The following is a 20061-nucleotide window of genomic DNA, read 5'->3' as shown; positions in this document are numbered from 1 at the left end:
AAAGTTGACCAGTTTAATTACAGTGATAATTTAATGAACTAGTGAGTAGGACAAATGATAAATTCTTTTTCTGGGTCATTACTCCAAGTTATTGCTTCAGATCCTATGATGGCTTCCATGATAAATTTTTCAAGAGGGCTTATCATGGACAAAGTATTCTTTGCCCATTTTCTCATTTCTGTTATGCTTCATCCTCTGAGAACTTACCTTGATTTGTATTTGCGTATTTACACATATAAAATTCACGTGATTTTGTGAGTTTAATTATGAATACTGCAGTTGTGTATAATACCATGGTTTCAGAGTTACTGAAGGATGAACCTAATCCATTTTTTAAAAAATTTCTATAGGTTCTCAAAATTCATTTCAGAACAGATAATGATCTTACAGCTTTAAGACACTATTAGAAGACACTATAATAAAGTATCTATTATATTTGTAATCTTGACATCTGTGTCCTTTTGTCTCACATGGAATATTCTGTATACAAGAACACTGAGTTTATAGTAAGAGGGGAGAGAGAGTACTATACTTTTAACTGAATAAACATCTGTCTTTATTGAATTATAAGTGATTTATCTTCAAACAGCAACTTTTCCTTTATTTTTGTTTGGGGGAAGGAGAGCTGTTTGGGTGGAAGGCTCGGGAAAGGTATTTAGGTTATTCTTTGGTTGTTTAAAGTCACTAGTTTTGCATCATGATATTTAGCCTGAGTCTAAAAAACATTCCACATGTTTTTTTAGCTTCACTGAAGGGATCAAAAGAGATACTGAATGAGGTCACTGTTGTGTACACTAGAGTACAGAGTCTCATCTTGATTTTCAATGGGAAAAAAAAATTGTTATTTATGGGATATACAGATCCCATAGAAGATCTGTGAAATTAGAAGCCTTGAAATTATTAATCTTAGCTTTGAGACCTATTTAATAGTCATAGTTGATATTTCTGCTCAGTTAGTGTCACATTCCTCTTTGGAATTCCCAGCGCTTTTCACCACTAATCTCTGAGTTAAGCCCAAAGAGTTCTAGGCATCTCCCTTTCAGTTATCCCTTTTGAAACCTTGTTTTTAATAACACTTTTCTTTCTTGGCTTGCATGACATTTTATCTTTCTTTTCCTTTCTTTTTGCTGTTTGCAAAGACTCTTGGGAGGATTTGACAGATTTGGTGGAGCAAATGCGCGATGATACAGAAGGTGCGTGCCACACCAACATCTTTCAGTTTTCTTTTTCTTTTTCTTTTTTTTTTAATCTTCTAACCACCTTTTGATTGTTTTCCATAAGAGGAAGTGTCCGCTTTAGGTTTTATTTCCCATGACTGTAACTGGAGCAGTAAGCATATTCGTCAGATTTTCCATGCAGGTACTTCGTACAGGATTAGGTTTTCAGAGTCTTGCATTTAAAAATCTTTATCTTTCTGGTTCCAAGTAAAGTGGGATTAATATAAGTTTATGCTGTTCCTTTAAGGTAATAATATGTTCAAAGGGGACTTTATTTCTAGATTATATCATTTTTCTATGGCTGTTTTTTCATTTGTTAGGAAGATGTAAATTTTTTTATCATTCATGAAAAGAAATATATATATATATATATATATATATATATATATATATATATATATATATATATATATATATATATGTATTACCATGAAAAAGCAGTTTAAAAACAAACAGATCCCAGGAACTTCAAGTATCTGGAATGTTGCTCTGATTTGTAGATTTCCCATAACATTAAGTCATTTTGAGCTTGGTCATGTAATAGCATTCCTTTCTGGTGGAATTACCTTGAAAAGTAGCACATATGTTCAAATGTATGAAGGTTCCCCAAACCAATAATTATTTCTTCTGTAATTGGCACCTAACTTTAGGGTTCTCAAGGTGATTTACACATTTTATAATAAAGACAGAAAAATTGAAGTTTGGCTCCACTTTATCATTTTACATTCTCCCACTTTGGCTGGGCACCTACAAGTCCCCCAGCTTCAGTGTACACTCTCCTAGTACACGCACACCCACCACTCTGTCCACACTGGCCTTTTCACTGACTGCATGAGCTGACCTCAGCCTCCTCCCCTGCCTTGTTCCTGTGACATCCCACCCGGAGCATTTACTCCCCTTCTCCCTCCCCCTGTGCCCCCTACATCCCCATTTAGTCTAGATGAGAGCTCTGTGAAGCGCTCCCTGACAGCTTTGGCCCAGTTCATTTCTCCATTCACTCAAGTCCTGCAGAACTTGGAGCTTAAGGCTTTTTACTTGTTCTCTAATTCTTGTGTGTTTACATTCCTAGTTAAAGTGTAAAATCCTTGAGAGCAGAGATTGTCTTAAACTTCTTGGTATTCGTATCAGACTTAGGACAGTATTGTCCTCCGTAGATTTGGTCACACCAGGCAAAAAACTAAGGCAGTTTTCTCTCTCCAGTGCTGCCCAATAGTTTCTTCTTCAGCACTTTACTTTGAATGAGTAAATTATCCTGAGTTTCATCTCATTTCCTATAGTCAAACTATCTTTTTATTCCATCTTTGATTCTACTTTTAATATAATTAGTTACATGTATTTTGATGAAAAGGCAGATCAGTATTGTCTAGTTGATTGACAGTTCATAGACAAGAAAAAAAGGAGGACAGTGTTGATTCATTCAGTGAGTACTGATGTTAGCTGCCATAATCATTATTATGATTATTATTATTTACCAGGCACAAGATAGGTTTAAGGTTTTGATTCCTTTAATAGACTACGTACTAAAGAAAAATGCTGCATATAGGCCAACAAATCTGTGCCCTTCTTAGAAACTTCTTCCCTATGACTTAGCCCTGGCAAAATTCTATTTCTTTGATACAAGGTACTACTGCAAGAATCAAGCCTACTATAAGAGTCAGCCTCCTCCTTTTCATTTCTTTTTGCTGGAATTTTTGTGAATGATTGTCATAGGTGAAATCAAAAAGGGAAAACCCCAGAAAATGTGTGAATTTTTTTATTACAGTATAGTTCAATTACAGTGTCGTATTAATTACTGCTGTACAGCGAAGTGACTCACTTATACACTTATATACATTATTTTTCATATTCTTTTCCATTGTGGTTAATCACAGGATATTGAACATAGTTCCTGTGCTGTATGGTAGGACCTTGTTGTTTATCCATTCTATATGTAATAGTTTGCATCTGCTAATCCCAAACTCCCACTTCATTCCTCCCCACACCCCCTCCCCGTTGGCAACCACCAGACTGTTCTCTATGTCCCTGATTCTGTTTCTGTTTCATAGACAGGTTCATTTGTGTCATATTTTAGATTCCACATATAAGTGATACCATGTGGTATTTGTCTTTCTCTCTCCGACTTACTTCACTTAGTATGATAATCTCTAGTTACATCCATGTTGCTGCAAATGGCATTATTTTGTTCTTTTTTATGGCTGAATAGTATTCCATTGTATATATGTACCACATCTTCTTTATCCATTCATCTGTTGATGGACATTTAGGTTGTTTCCATGTCTTGGCTTTTGTAAACAGTGCTGCTGTGAACACAGGGGTGCATGTAAGAAGATGTAAATTGTGTTACTTTGATGATCTTAGTAGATTACCAATAAAGTGGTATATGGTAATGTTGGCCAAGAACTTATTTATAGAAAAGTCTTTCTGGAATATAGCTTAAAAAAAGAAAATCAGAAGGGGAAGGAAGGGGGAAGGAAAATAGCTTTTACTTGTTAACTTTTTTTGAGTCATTTCATCCTTGTCTTTTTTATACAATTTTCTACATCTCTTCTCATTTCAGTTATATGAAATGCTAGAATTTTACTGTTTACATAACTTAGAGTTTTTGTAAATGAGTACTTGTAACAAGAATGAACATGAGTTATGGAGTATTATCCACATGTAATACCCAGAGCAGCTCAGGGTCTGGGGAGGAGCCTGCAGTCAGAACCGGAGAAAGCTGCTGATGTATGTAGGCTCAGATCTTGTCAGGAGACCTTCACTGCTGAGCTGTTTTAATTCTGTTTCTTATCTGTTGTTATGGACGTGTCATAAGAGGTGGCTTTTTAATAGCAAAAATGTTAACACTGGCTTCCAGCCTCCTGAAAATCTGCTTTTTAAAATAACAAACTCTAGGAGGTCACAGATTTGAACTGTTAGCTTTGGGGTTTGGTTTTTCTTTTCTTTTGTTTTGATTTTGGCAAGATTGAAGGTTTTTCTGGTGAACTAATTTCTCACAGTGATGGTTGGTTTTACAGTCAATGTGTCTGTAACTCCTGTCTGGTAGAATATGAAATGTCTTCTTAGGGTGGAATCATGTCATGCTTACAGCATTGATCAATTATCTCACATCTCGTCTCATTATATGCTATTAATTTGGGTCTAAAAGTTTTGAAACTCACTAGAAAATTATGAAGATTAAATGAAATAATAAAAGCACCTGGTTGGGCTTCCCTGGTGGCGCAGTGGTTGAGAGTCCGCCTGCCGATGCAGGGGACATGGGTTCGTGCCCCGGTCCGGGAAGATCCCACATGCCTCGGAGTGGCTGGGCCCGTGAGCCATGGCCGCTGAGCCTGCGCGTCCGGAGCCTGTGCTCCGCAACTTGAGAGGCCACAACAGTGAGAGGCCCACATACAGCCAAAAAAAAAAAAAAAAAAAAAAAGCACCTGGTTTACTACCTTTAGCTTCTCAATAAATATTGAATTCCTATCGGTACTTACTACAAACCTTTTAAACAGATTATGTGAACTTGCAGTTGCCCAGATTACTCATCTCTCTGAGCACTGGAGTAGCTGGGACATTACTTGAATTAGGGAAATAATATACTTGTATGAAATAATACCTCATCAAGATGGCTTACTGGTTACTTGATATATTTTGTGAGTTAAGACTTGATGTCCACCGTTTTGAAAAATGGAAGGAACGTATCTAAGAAATTTTCTTAGCATCTAGCACTGTATCACATAGACGTTCAATGAAGGTTTATTTTAAATTAAATAAAAATTTTAAACTTACTTATGGAGGACCATAATAATTTTGATAGCTAACAATTTTTTATTCCTTTTTTTAAAAAAAAATATTTATTTATTTATTTTTGGCTGTGTTGGGTCTTTGTTGCTGTGCGTGGGCTTTCTCTAGCTGTGGCGGGCAGGGGCTGCTCTTCGTTGCAGTGCACAGGCTGCTCATTGCTGTGGCTTCTCTTATTGCAGAGCATGGGCTCTAGGTTCACAGGCATCAGTAGTTGTAGCACACAGGCTCAGTAGTTGTGGCTCGTGGGCTCTAGAGTGCAGGCTCAGTAGTTGTGGCACACAGGCTTAGTTGCTCTGCGGCATGTGGGATCTTCCCAGACCAGGGCTCAAACCTATGTCCCCTGCATTGGCAGGCAGATTCTTAACCACTGCGCCACCAGGGAAGTCCCACAATTTTTTATTCTTAGTACATCCCAAGCATTTCTAAATGCTTAACATACATGAACTTGTTTAATCTTCAAAACCCTATCATTATCTTATGGATGAAGGAAGTACGGCCTACAGAGTTAAGAAACTTTCCCAGTGAAATACTACTCAGCAATAAAAAGGAACGAACTATTGATAACCTAGATGGATCCCTCAAGAACTATGCTGAGCGAAAAAATAGCCAATTTTAAAAGTTACATACTGTATGATTCCATTTATATAACATTCTTGAAATGACAGCACTGCAGAAATGGAAAACAGATTAGTAGTTGCTATGGGTTATAAGGGGGTAGGAGACAGGAGGGAAGTGCTTGTGGGCTGTAAAAGGTCAAAGTGAGGGATCCTTGTGATACAGTTCAGTGTCATATCCTGGTTGTGATAAGTTACTCTAGTTTTGCAAGATGTTACCTTTGGGGAAACTAGGTTAAGGGTACATAATATCTCTCTATTTCTTACAATTGTATGTGAATCTATAATTGTCTCAAAATAATAAGTGCAAAAAAAAAATGAAAGAAAAGAGAAAAGGAACTTGCCTAGGGTTACACAGCTAGGGGAAGAGTTCAAGTAGAGTTCAAACTCCAGCAGGCTAGCTCCAGAGCTTGTGCTGTTAACCACTATACCAAAGTTCAAACCTAGTTGGCTCTCAAAAATACTTTTTCATCAAAATTCCATACACACATCATTTATTTCTAAATATCTAGAACAAAAGTTTCACGAGGGCTTTCCTGGTGGCGCAGTGGTTGAGAGTCCGCCTGCCGATGCAGGGGACACGGGTTCGTGCCCTGGTCCGGGAAGATCCCACATGCCGCGGAGCGGCTGGGCCCGTGAGCCATGGCCGCTGAGCCTGTGCGTCCGGAGCCTGTGCTCCGCAACGGGAGAGGCCACAACAGTGAGAGGCCCGCATACCGCAAAAAAAAAAAAAAAAAAAAGTTTCATGAAACAACATATAACCTTACACTATAGGACATACTAAATCGATTTTTATACCCCACTAAGGGGTTGTGACCTTTAATTTGAAAGATAGTCCAGTATCCCGTAGTGCCTCTCTGGTGTGTATCCATTTCAGCTCTAGCTACCAAGATATAAGCAAAAGAGCTCTTCCAACAATGCCAATATGTTGTCTTCTGTTCCCAGCCTATAATTGTTGGCACGCTTTAAAGGCCAAGTACCTTGCATCCTTCTATTTCTCTTTAAACCATCTCCTCTGATGGAAACATCTTATTTCTAATCATTGGTACTATTATCCCTTGGCTAGTGATTATCCCAACCCAAACTTTAGTTTGTATTTACAACTATATGATGAAAATTATGTTTAGAATGCTTCCACATCATTGTATCCTTTATTGTATCCAAAGCCAAGCTGATTTTACCCCTTACTTCCAGAACAGTTATTCAGTTCTTTTCATTTCCATTTTCAGCACAGTATTCGAGGCTCACAGGGCAAAAACTTTAGGTTATTCTCGACTCCTCTGTTTCCTTAACAGGTCTAGTTCTTCAAGTGAAGCCATTTTGATCCTCTTCCCAAATTCTTCAGATTCATTTTGCATAATCCTTTCAGACTAATCATCCTGAAACAAAGTTCTAATCATATGACTTCCCTGCTCAAAACCTACAGTGGTTTCCATTGCCTGCTTCCTGGATATGCAGGTCTAGTTTTAGAGACCTGTCATTTGACTTTACCCTTCCTGTTTTCCAGTTCTCCCCAGGAAGAACTCCCCACTCCATTCTTATTTCCTTCACCTCACTTCACGTACCCATTCTCCCCACTTGGAATACTTTCTTCAATGTTTTCTGTGAATTTCATATTTAGGGCCTGCCTCAAATCCTATACTGGAATTTATCATGCTTTTAACTATATTACTTTTAGTGTTGTCTCATTTGGAGCACAAGTGTACAATATTCCAGGGAGTTAAGTTAAGGGTAGAGATTATTCCTATATTTTGTCAAGGTTGGGGTTTACTCTACTTACAAACTAAAAAATTAGCCTATTTCTTGGATACTGGCGAAGGACACCACAAAAGACTTTATTTCTCATGACACTGCAAGCAGTCTGAGTATCAACACATTTGTGTCAGTTCCTCTTGCACCAGAGTTGCACCTGGGAGACACTGTATCACTTAGAAAAATGCTACACATGTGGTGGTTCAGTGTTGCAGTTGAGGAACACAGTTTGGGGAACCGTTGTTTTTATAGGAAGCAGTAGGAAAGCCTCCTCTCTTAAGATGATCAGTTGCATAAACAACCTGAGAAATGGCCTGGGTAAAAGAGCACTGAGAGCCTTGCAGTCTTGATACAACCCATAAAGACATGTAGTAGCACAAGACGTCCATGGAGGATTGTCTGTCTCAGTATCTTACAGGTTAGATACAAAGAAATTTGTAATTTCCCCAATATCACTCAGGGAATATGAGAGAGACAGCTCTAACTCTTCTAGATCAGAGATCTGACTATGCTAGATCACTGTGTTGACCCCTAATATTCAACTTATTTCTATGGAGTAAATTGAGCAGAGTAAGGAACTCCTGAATTTGGAGGTGGGAGGGAATGGCTGAAATTTCTTATGTTGCATCAAAACAGAAGACTGACTATTGTCCCAACTTCTAGATGTTCCCAGAAATCTTCTGGGTATTCTTCTGTGGTACAGAATTCTTCAGGTAAAGGTACTTGAAGATGTTTGGGAAACTTTCCCAAACTAAAATTGATTGTATTATGATATGGGAGGGCAGTGAAGAAGAAGGAAATGTGGTTTCTTAGGAACTCTTGGGCAAGCTGGAATTAGAAACGGTCATTTTTTAAAGATTAGAGAAATGGATACCTAAAAGCAAAGGGTTTTCCTCTATTGCTCACAACATTTCTGACACTAAATGTGTGGGGGGAGGTTTCCCACACCCACCAGTTCTCCAACACCAATTCAATTCTGACACTGTCTACTTGGGGTTAACACAGACTCCACAAGATGCCCCCTCACTTTAGATGCCAATCACAAGTCTAGGTTGTCACCAGTCCTTCTGACCAACCAGCTATAAATCAGAGGTTTCTATGACCCCTCCTCAAGTTTTATAATTCGCTAGACTGGCTCACACAACTCAAGGAAAGAGTTTACTTGCTAAATTACAGGTGTATTATAAAAGAACACAACTCAAGAACAGCCAGATGGAAGAGAAGCATAGGGCAAAGTATGTGGGAAGGAGCATGAAACTTCCATACTCTCTCTGGGCACATCACCCTCCCAGCAACTCGATGTGTTCACTAACCACAAGCTCTCTGAACACTTTCCTTTAGGATTTTTATGCAGGCCTCATTATGTAGGCATCATTGATTAAATCGTGGTCTTTGATGTTTGAGCTCTTTCTCCAGCCCTTCTCCCCTCCCTGGATTTGGAGGTCGGAGGGAATGGCTCAAAGTTCCAACCCTCTTATCACACCACTGGTTCCCCCTGGCAACCAGCCCTCCCATCCTTAAGGGCTTTCTAAAATTCACCTCATTAGCATAAACTGTGTTTGAAAGGGACTTGTTATAAATAACAAAGATGCTCCTTTTATAATACCTTTAACTCTGGAACTATTTCAGAACTAGAAACAAGAACCAAATATAACAAAAGATGCCCCTATGACTCTTATCACTTGGGAAATTACTAGGGTTTTAGGAGCTCTGTGTTAGGAACTGAGGGCTTAGATAAACAGAGAAATGATTGATTTCTTATTGTTCCACAATACCTGTCCAGTAATAACTAAGAGTACATAGACAATGGTTTTGGAATGTTAAATAACCAAATAAGCTTGTTCATTTCAATGCTAATGCCAGTCAAAAGGGAAATTTTGGTTATGTTCAGGAGTAGAAGAAAGCAGAACTAGACTCTTATTGGAGGCTAGCAGTTAAACCTTGTCCTGAAGCAAGAGAAAGCAGAACCTCTTTTTTATTTTTAATTATGAAATTTTTCAAGTACGTAGAGAGAGTAGCATAAGAAACCCTAATGTTTCCATAACCCAACTTCAATAATTATCAATATATATTTTTTAAATTTATATTTTTGGCTGCATTGGGTCTTCGTTGCTGCTCTCAGGTTTTCTCTAGTTGCGGTGAGCAGGGGCTACTCTTTGTTGTGGTGCACGGGCTTCTCATTGCGGTGGCTTCTCTTGTTGCGGAGCACGGGCTCTAGGCGCACGGGCTGCAGTAGTTGTGGTGCGCAGGCTCAGTAGTTGCCTGCGGGCTCTAGAGCGTAGGCTCAGTAGTTGTGGCGCACGGGCTTAGCTGCTCTGCGGCATGTGGGATCTTCCTGGACCAGGGCTTGAACCTGTGTACCCTGCATTGGCAGGCAGATTCTTCACCACTGTGCCACCAGGGAAGTCCCGCCATTTGTATTTCTTTGGAGAAATGTCTATGGAAATCCTTTGCTCATTCTTTTTTACTGGGTAAGAGAAAGTTCCCTACCTACAAACGAGTTCCGTTCTGAGAGCGTGCTTGTAAGTACAATTTGTTCATTAAGTCCAACAAAGTTAGCCTAGGTATCCAACTAACACAGTCAGATATATAGTACTGTACTGTAATAGGCTTATAATACTTTTCACACATTAATACATAAAAAAACAAATGCAAAAAATAAAGAAAACATTTTTAATCTTACAGTACAGCAATCTTACAGACATCTGAGCTGACTTACATGATTGGACATGGGAACGCACGTTTGCATCTTTGAAAGTTCTCAACTTGAATGTTCGTATGTAGGGAACTTAACTGTATTTGTCTTTCATTGTTGAATTATAAGAGTTCTCTACATATTCTGGATACTGGATCTGATTTACATTTTTTCCTCCCATTCTATGGGCTGTCTTTTCTTTTCCTTAATGATGTCCTTTGAAGTGCAAATGTTTTTAATTTTAGTGAAGTCCAGTTTATTTTTTCTGTTGTTTTTGCTTTTGGTGTCATCTAAGAAACCATTTGGTCATATTGTATAATCCTTTTTGTATGTTGCTAGAGTTGGTTTGCAAGTATTTTGTTGAGGGCTTTGCATCTATATTAATAAGAGATACTGATCTGTAGTTTTCTTATGATGTCTTTGTCTGATTTTGGTCTCAAGTAATGTTGGTCTCATAGAATGTGTTGGGAAGTGTTTCCTCTTCCTCTGTTTTTTGGAATTGTGAAGAACTGGTAGTAATTCTTTAAATGTTTGGTAAACTTCAGTAGTGAAGCCATCTGGTTTTGGCCTCTTTATGGGGTGTGTTTTTTTTTTTTTTTTTTTTTTTTTTTTTTGTGGTATGCGGGCCTCTCACTGCTGTGGCCTCTCCCGTTGCGGAGCACAGGCTCCGGACGCGCAGGCTCAGCAGCCATGGCTCACGGGCCCAGCCGCTCCGCGGCATATGGGATCCTCCCAGACCGGGGCACGAACCCGTATCCCCTGCATCGGCAGGCGGACTCTCAACCACTGCGCCACCAGGGAGGCCCTGGGGTGTGTTTTTTATTATGAATTTAATATCTTTACTTATTATAGTTCTATTCAGATTTTCTATTTCTTCTTGAGTCAGTTTAGGTAGTTTATATTTCTTAGAAATTGTCCTTAGAAATTGTTTCATCTAGGTTGCCTAATATGTTGGCATACAGTTGCCCATAGTATTCCCTTATAATCCTTTTTGTTTCTGTAAGGTCAATAGTAATGTCTCCTCTTCGTTTCTGATTTTAGTAATTTGAGTCTTTTCTCTTTTTCTATTCGTCGGTATAGCTAAATATTTGTCAATGTTGTTGATCTTTTCAGAGAGCCAACTTTGGGTTTCACTGGTTTCTCTCAATAGTGTTATTTGCTGTTGATTTCTGCTGTGATCTTTATTATTCCTTTCTCCTGGGGGCTTTCTACTGATAAATGTATTTATTGGTTGGCCTTGAGGAAGCCATCTGTGAAATCATGGAACTATGACATGCTAGAGCTAGAAGAGCTAGGTCAGTGCTTCACAAACTTTAATGCACATACAAATTGCTTTAGGTTCTGTCCAGAATCTGATTCAGTAGTACCATTGGAGCCCAAGTTTTCCCATTTCTAAAAGCTTCCAGGTGATGCCAATGTTGATGTTCCAGGACCACACTTTGAGTGGCAAGGATCTAGTTCATTTGGTATCAGAGTCGTTGGTGTGGTTTTCCAAGCCATGTTGTTTCACCCCATTCCAGGCATATTAATGTGCCCCCTGCTTGAGAATTAGTGCTGCAATTAGTCACTATGATTGGTGCGGGTGTGTGATGTCTTTATAAAAAAAAAAAAATTACTGAACAAGTAAGTTTACAGATGAGGAAATTGAGGCCCCAAAGAAGTAAGATTCCTTGCCTGGCATCATATAATAAGCTAATTAGCACAGGTGATTCATATCAAACAGATTGAGTAGTGGGTGGATATAATCTTTCTGATGATAAGGCTTAATTTTCGCAAAGTATATCTTTGATTATGCTATTACTAAGGAAAGGTAGCAATCAGGATAAATAAATTAGTGATTAAATTTTCTTGATGAACTCCTTTAACAGATTTCAACCCAGAGAAAATATTATTTAAATGAATTTCCTCTTCATTATTCTTGAGTAGAAGCTTATGTGATATCTGAAATGACATTAAGGAGAATAGATAAATACAGATATAGATACATATATAGATAATCTAAGGGTCTTAAGACTTTATTATTTTTCAATGAGGATTGAGTAAAAGTTCATAATTATTTTGTACAAATAAGTGTCATCAGACTAGTTAAATGGTGTTTTATTAAAGATCTTTTTAGTACTTTCAGTGATTTCTTTCACTATCACAGACAACTCATTTTATGCTTAATTTTATACTCTAAGAACTATTACAGCAAAAGTTCAAAGTAGATTTATTTAGGAATCATTGGTCTTCAGTCATTCTGAACATCAAGTAAGCTTTCCTTTCAATATCTTTCTGTTAGTTGGTCATTTTAAATCTCATATTAATGCTTTTAGGTATCATTGGGAAATTTCTCTAGGACAACTGTTTTGTTTCACATTAAGATAAAAGTAACTGTTGTGCTACCTATGAATTATTCCCACTTTACCAAGAATTGGGTATGATGTAACATACTTAATATTAACATAATGTTAAAGATAACTTACTTTTCCTTCAATTATTCATAAAACATTTCAATATTTCTCGGTATGAACCTTAGTCACTGCACTATAAGGAGATAAAATAGGGTCTGGGTTCGATGATGGGTTTGCAGAACAGTGTGACTCACTGTCACTCTTAGCTATGTGACTTTGGGTCCATTTTTGTCATTACTATTGACTAGATGAACCACATGACTCTGTAAAGTGTGTTAGAATTTCCTCATATGGAAATTAGCAGCCTTGAAGAGGTGTAATGAAGACCCATACGCTCTTAAAAGGACTTTGAAAACCAACATAGTTTATTATAACTACAGTCATTTCTACATGGTTTCTTTAGTCCACTGCTCCTACTATGTTTCCCACCAAGGTGATTTGTACCACCGTCCAAATGTAGAAACAATCAAATAATCACCAAAGCTAGAAACACAGAAGTTGCTCTCCATTCTATCTCCTTCTTCCCTCAATCCAGCTGGTGATCAAGTCCTGAAATCCTAACATTCTACCCCTAGAACATCTCTCAGAGCTAACTCCGTCTTCTCCACAAGCACGCACTGCTCCAATTCCGTCCCATATTATAATTTTCCTCCTCAGCGTTTGTGGTAAACCCTTACTTGCTCCCCAGCTTTGAGTTTTTATTCCTTTTCGATCCATCTTCCGCAAGATTGCTAGAATGCCTTCTCTAAGATTCAAATCAGTGACATTACGCCTCACATCAAAATCTTTCCTGACTTTAAGGTAAAATCCATATTCCTTAAACAAGGTCCTTAGCAATCTCTCCCTTACCTATTTCCCTTGTCTTATCTCACAACCCTTACATGTATCATAAACTTACGGCATTTTTTTGGTTTTCCTTAGTATGCCATGTTCTTTCATATTTCTGTTCCTTTACCTAAGCTATCCTTCCATCCTACTCCCTTCACAGCTCTACTCCTAACCCTTCCTGGCCTGACTAATTTCTCTTTGTCCTTTAAGATTGAACTCAAAAGTCTCATCCTCTGTATTTGGCACCTAGTGATTTCTATATATTAATTTTGTATTCTGCTACCTCTGTGAATTATTATGTTTTTGTAAAAATTTTAGTTTACTTTGATTTTTTCTGGGTGTAAAATCAGATTGTATGAGAGCAGTAATATATGATCCACACTTTTACAGTTTATGTGTCTCCAACTTCTTTATCTTCTCTAATTGCATTGGTATTCCACCCTTAGTACAATGTTAAGTAATAGCCATGGGTAATGGACACTTCTTAAACTTTCCCTCAGAATACATCCAATGGCAGAGGAAATTGTATCGGACTCGCAGCTTGCCTGAAATCCTACATTACTTTCATATCTACTATCTTAGCCTTAAAAATATATATATAATTTACATTTGATTCCGTAGAATGCGTATATATGGCTTAACATAAAAACATTTTAATTTATTTGTCCTGAAATAAAATTAATCTTTGTTGAAGATGATAATGTTTATCCTGAAGTTTCAGGTATTCTCTGTAAGCTGCCCTGCTTTGTTCTCCAGACATCTGTATAACCCAAGTTTGATAAATAGTAAGCACTTGGATGTTGAGGACTAGGTCTTTTATCTCTGGATTCCCAGCATTAAATACAGTATCTAACACCAAGTAGATGTTCAATATTTGTTGAAAAAAATGAATAAATGAACAAAAGTTCACTTTTGGAAAAACAGTGTTAAATGTTAGCATTGTGAATAATTGAAATTTTAATTATTTTTCTCATAGAAAAAGTATGACAGACAACATTGTAAAAGTCATGCACTTTAAAATAATTTTCTGGTCTATATAATAAAACAGAACTTTTTAAAGCTTTTTATAGTTAAAAGTATAAAATATATTAAAAAGATCACATATTATAAGTACTCAGCTCAATGAATTTTCACATACTCACCAATTTCACAAAACTAACACCCCATCAAAAGGAGAACTTTACCTGCCCCTCAGAAGTCCCCTCATGCTCTCTTTTGGTCACTGCAGCCCTTCCCTTTTTAACAGCATACAGGGAATTCCCTGGCGGTCCAGTGGTTAGGACTCCACACTTCCACTGCAGGGGGCATGGGTCAATCCCTGGGCAGGCAGCTAACGTCCCGCAAGCCACATGGTGCGCCCAAGAAAACTCAGCCAAACAAACAGCATACATTAGTTCCACAAAATCTTTTTTTTTTTTTTTTTTTGGCCGTGCCGCACCACTTTGATAATAGTAAGCATTAAATAATCATTGAACTTTTGCATTAATTAAACAATTAATAATAGCAATAAATTCTTTTGAGCTCTTATGTCTAGTTGTCAAATTACCCTGAATTTTGTTTGACTTTCTTTCATTTGTTTAGAGTAGTAGTTCTCCACAGGTAGGAGATGTCTTTCAGGGGACTTAATGGCAATATCTGGAGATATTTGGGGTTATCATGACTAGAGGGTGCTACTGACATCTAGAAGTAAAGGCATGGGTTGCTGCTAAATTTAATTCACAGAACAGCCCCCCACAAAAAGAATTATCTGACCCAAAATATTAGTAATGCCAAGGCTGAGAGTAATATTTTCTAAAGAATGGGTGGGTTGTTTATGTTTGATGCAGGTTAGTTCAAATAGGTTATAGCACCATACTAATGGAGTCTAAGGTATCAGGAATTTAATTTCCCTAGGCAGTAGTTCATCCTTCTGTAGTTTAATGCATCCCAGCCACTGACCAGATGTCCTAAACTGCTACTGATTACAAGAAGAACAAGATGAGGCAATGTAGAAGAGCCGGTACCACCACTTCTGGAAAAATGCCTCAAAGCATCGTGTTTTGTACATATCCAAATCCAGCTCTCCCACGTGACTAGTTCTCACTAGGTTGGAATTAGATTATTTACTTTGACTAGGAGCATTGCTTAATTTTGTTCTTAGCTCCCTGAATTATTGGTCAACAGACTTAAGGCAGAGGGAGTGGTACCTTATGGACTGCCAGTTAATCCAACTAAAGCCACATTTTCTTGTGTTAAATGGAGAATCCATTAGCTCTCCACAAACATTCATGCATACCCACACACCCCTGCCCTATTCCTTTTTCCCAGGGGTTATGGAAGGTTGGAAACAGTACAGTGCACATAAATGCTGATAATAACGTTGGAAATTAATATCTGATAAAGTTCTTCATGGCAGTTTGTCAGGGGGTAGTTTTTTGTGTATTTCAATGTCCCTTGTGGGTTTATTCCATTCTTGACAAGTTGACCTACAATGAACAGAGAGAGCCAGATTTGAGGCATGGCCCTAAAACATTTGTTGGTGTGCAAGAGGGAATTAGTGGCAACGTACACCAATTCTGACTTTCCTAATAAAGTATCCTCTAAAATTATTACCTCAGAGAACACTACAACAAACCAAGATTTGTATAGTGGGCACTGTAAACCTACAAGTCCTTAAACTTAATGGAGAAGATGAGCTTAGAATTTGACTATTTGATTCTGCTTCATTTAACTGTGAATGCATATCTAAATGAAAACACTGTGTGAAGAAAATTACTTGGGACAATTTGAATGAAATAATCTCTGCTTTGTGCTGTAGCTTGTTTCTATTATGGGAGCATGGCTTCTTTTTTTTTTGCGGTACGCGGGCCTCTCACTGTTGTGGCCTCTCCTGTCGCGGAGCACAGGCTCCGGACGCGCAGGCTCAGCAGCCATGGCTCACGGGCCCAGCCGCTCCGCGGCACGTGGAATCTTCCCGGACCGGGGCACAAACCCTTGTCCCCTGCATCGGCAGGCGGACTCTAAACCACTGCGCCACCAGGGAAGCCCGGGAGCATGGCTTTTATTAGTACTACTTTTAGTCCTCCTAAAAAAGGTAAAATATTTCATAGATCTCTAGGCCTTTTTCAATTCGTATAGAAATTTAACATTTAACTTTTGGGAGGATGCCAGGTAAAATGTGGTACTTAGTCCCTTTCCTCAGGGAGTTTATTTGGTTGATGAGAGCCACATGCTCTATGTTAAGTCTTAAAAAGGGGAGTTGATTAAGTTCTAATACCTCATTATACTAATAATGTTAATTATTTTTAGTTCATTTAGTAATGCTTAGTTTAAATAATAATGCTAACTAGTATAAATACTAATAATGCACATAGCATATTTGGAACAAAGTTTAAGCACTTTATCCTTTTTCTCTACCTTGGCTTTATTTTTTAGAGTGCTTCACAAGCTGTAGAGAATGGGTGAGGCAGGGCAAGGGTGGAAGCAGCCCAGTGTGAAGGCTGTGTAGTACTGAGTTGTGACGGACCCAGGTTAGGCAGGTAACAGAGGCGGTGGTGAGAATATTAAGAGACTATACTCAAGGCTCAAAATTTTATAAAATAAATACATTTTTTACTGTTTCACCAAGAATATTCCTAAGGGAGACTGGCATCTTTTTTTTTTTTTTTTAAAGCAAAGCACATGGTGGAGAAGAATACAACAACTAATAGTATAATTTGGTGCCAAGGCCTTGATTCTTGCCAAGACACCAACAGTCTTACCCGTTCTTGCTTTTGCACCATCAATGCAAATGTCAACACAGTGAACTTACACTGAATTTTGTAATGCGCTGTTTCCAGTAACCAGGCTTCATCCTTTTCTCCTTTGGCTGCAGATCCTAATTATCTCATGGCTAACGAACGCATGAACCTGATGAACATGGCCAAGCTGAGTATCAAGGGCTTGATTGAATCTGCTCTGAACCTAGGGAGAACTCTGGACTCTGACTACGCACCTCTCCAGCAGTTCTTTGTGGTGATGGAGCACTGCCTGAAACATGGCTTGAAAGGTAGACCATGGCCTCCAAATACAAATGTGCACACACCTGTTTCCTAGCAATACATGCTCCAGAAGAGAAGCATTCCTGGTGGAGCCAAAGAATAAGAGGCTTGAATTAATATTAATCCATTGGAATGCAACCTGTGTGGGTGCAGAGATATGGTTGACTTAAAGGAGGTATAGTGCTTAAAAAATACAGATTCTTAAAAGCTAGAGCTGGAAGCGCTGTTAAAAGTATCTAATTCAAGATGGCAGTTGTGTTTCACAGGTGGATATAGATCTAGAATGGGATGTGACTTGCCCAAGATCACACAGTGAGTGAGGGCAGAGCAAGTGCTAGAACTCAGATCTCCAGATTCTTGCGTCCATGCTCTTCCTACTTAACCGTGAGCTTTTTTTTTTGGGGGGGGGGGGTACGCGGGCCTCTCACTGTTGTGGCCTCTCCCATTGCGGAGCACAGGCTCCGGACGCACAGGCTCAGCGGCCATGGCTCACGGGCCCAGCCGCTCCGCGGCATGTGGGATCCTCCCGGACCGGGGCTCGAACCCACGTCCTCTGCGTCGGCAGGCGGACTCTCAACCACTGCGCCACGAGGGAAGCCCAACCGTGAGCTTTTGAGGACAGGACCTGGTCTGTTCACCTTGGCTTCTTTTCTTCCTCCCGCTCCAATCTTTGATAACCTGTTCTTGGATTACATATTCTTTTCCACTGGACTGTTTTCTTCACTAATACCACACGGCTTTAAGCATGATATTGTTAAAATATTTTATTGTTATTATACAGCTAGTCCATAAATTCTTCCTGAAAGAGGAAGGACCGAGTCTTGGAAAGTAGGGGATTTTTGATTTTTATGAAATCAAATATTATGAAAGCATGAATAATTTTAGAACTGTCTGATAATCTGGGATTAATTCCCGGAAAAGCACACTGAATAGATGGGAGAGGGTATGTGTGTGTTGAGAGTGTGTTTATGTTGTGAAAAATATTAAAATATTGCTTTGTTTTTATCGCCTTAGCTAAGAAAACTTTTCTTGGACAAAATAAATCCTTCTGGGGGCCTCTAGAACTGGTAGAAAAGCTTGTTCCAGAAGCTGCAGAGATAACAGCAAGTGTTAAAGACCTTCCAGGACTTAAGTAAGTTTAAGGTTCAATTCTGTGTGTCAGGGAAAACATTCTTCTTAACTACCTCCTTTAGGAGTGAGACTAAAGACAACGGTGATCACAATAATTTATTTCATAACAGTCCAAAATGCAAAATGCTGTTATGAATAAGTGACGTTATGAGAGAACTGGTAGTGTAGAATAATGAGAAGTGTGAGGGATAATTATTATTAATCTAAGAAAGGTTGTCTTCATGGTAAAATACCAAATGTTCTCTTTTTTTTAAAGCACTTGTGGATATCAGCTAGTGAGTCTCAAGAAGTTAGATCTAGGGAGGTGGCGTGTTGGACTTAAGACAAACAACGTGTTTGATTAGAACCAAGATTAAAACAGTTGTCAAGTGAGCCTCAGGAACTGACACCCGGAACCTGCCTTGGGACTTGAAAAAGAGTGGTAATCACCTTCCCAAATTAGATTGGTCTAATTGTAATCAAGTAGAGGTCTAAGTGGCCTGTGTCCTGATTATTGTTATTCGGGCCCTTACGTGATCCACACTAAATTTATGAGGATTTACCAAAACTAGTCTGATGGAGCATTTTCAGTTTGGCCTTCCAGAGGTCTTGTCTTCAAATCATAGTCTCATTCAGTAATTAATTCCTCACGAGAGCATTTGTCCCAAACACACCCCTGGCTCCCACTGGCCCACACAGAAGTCCTCCCACAGTGGTGTGGTGGGAGAGGCTGTGAGAGGCACATCCTGTGCACCTTATACTGGGGGGGCCCATTAGCGGGAGTAAATGGACCTGTCCCACTGTGACTTCTAGCTCTGCTCCTTTTAGTTGGTTTCTGTGTTTTTGTAGGACACCAGTAGGCAGAGGAAGAGCCTGGCTTCGTTTGGCATTGATGCAAAAGAAACTTTCAGAGTATATGAAAGCTCTGATCAATAAGAAGGAACTTCTCAGGTATGAAGATCTTCTCGTTGAACTTCCTTCTTTTTCTCCCCATGTTCTATATCATATGAGGCTGAAGCATATAAATTTATCATTTTGGGGGGTCAGAAACATTTGATTCATGACAATTTCACATAGCTCAGCTAATACTTCTCCCACATCACACACACACATACGCAAGGATAGATGTTTTTATATTAAGTGTGTTCACACTGTCTCTGTGGCATATGTATGGTCCTTTTCAGGACAGGTCAAAACTTAACACCTTTAGAAAACAGGAGAGACTTTTGACACCTTAGCATATACCCAGGCTCACTAAGACAGGAAGTTGACGTGTAATATTAAATTCAAATACAGCACACAAAAAAATTTCCACTTGGGTCATAGGTACAAATGGGAATGAGAAAACAATAAAGCTTTTAGAAGATACATAAAGTAGACAAAAATTTCTTAAACACAAAAAGTTCTACCTGTAAAGGAAAAAATGGCTAAATTGGTTACATTAAAATGAAGAACTTCTGTCCATCAAAAGTCACTCTTGAGATTAAGAGTGAGAGGTAACCCATAACTCTAAAGGAGATATTTGCAATACATAATACATATATTCAACAAATGATGCATACTCATGGTGTGTAAAGAACTCCATCAGTCCAAAAAGAAAAAGGCAGACGAGCAAAGACAGAATTGGGCAAAGGACTTGAACAAGCC

The 20061-nt window shown here is 38.6% G+C and overlaps 1 protein-coding gene across 5 annotated transcripts in view; it reads left to right on the top strand.

Annotated features, from left to right (window-relative positions):
- The window catches only part of RUFY3 (RUN and FYVE domain containing 3), a gene marked incomplete at both ends in the record, with an annotated part of 82994 nt that overhangs the window by 30028 nt on the left and 32905 nt on the right, over positions 1-20061 (top strand). For 4 of the 5 annotated variants that reach the window (XM_079713319.1, XM_079713320.1, XM_079713321.1 and 1 more), the window contains 3 exons: positions 17139-17312; positions 18319-18436; positions 19264-19365. In XM_079713319.1, coding sequence (XP_079569445.1) covers positions 17139-17312; positions 18319-18436; positions 19264-19365 — 394 coding nt within the window. Of the gene's footprint in view, positions 1-1139; positions 1194-17138; positions 17313-18318; positions 18437-19263; positions 19366-20061 lie in introns of all 5 variants that reach the window. The other variant, XM_079713322.1, reaches the window with a different exon arrangement.

Source organism: Hyperoodon ampullatus, assembly GCF_949752795.1.
Source record: "Hyperoodon ampullatus genome assembly, chromosome: 1".
Lineage (NCBI taxonomy): Eukaryota > Metazoa > Chordata > Mammalia > Artiodactyla > Ziphiidae > Hyperoodon > Hyperoodon ampullatus.
The sequence above is the reverse complement of the archived record's forward strand: the minus strand, read 5'-3'. Positions and strand labels throughout refer to the sequence as shown.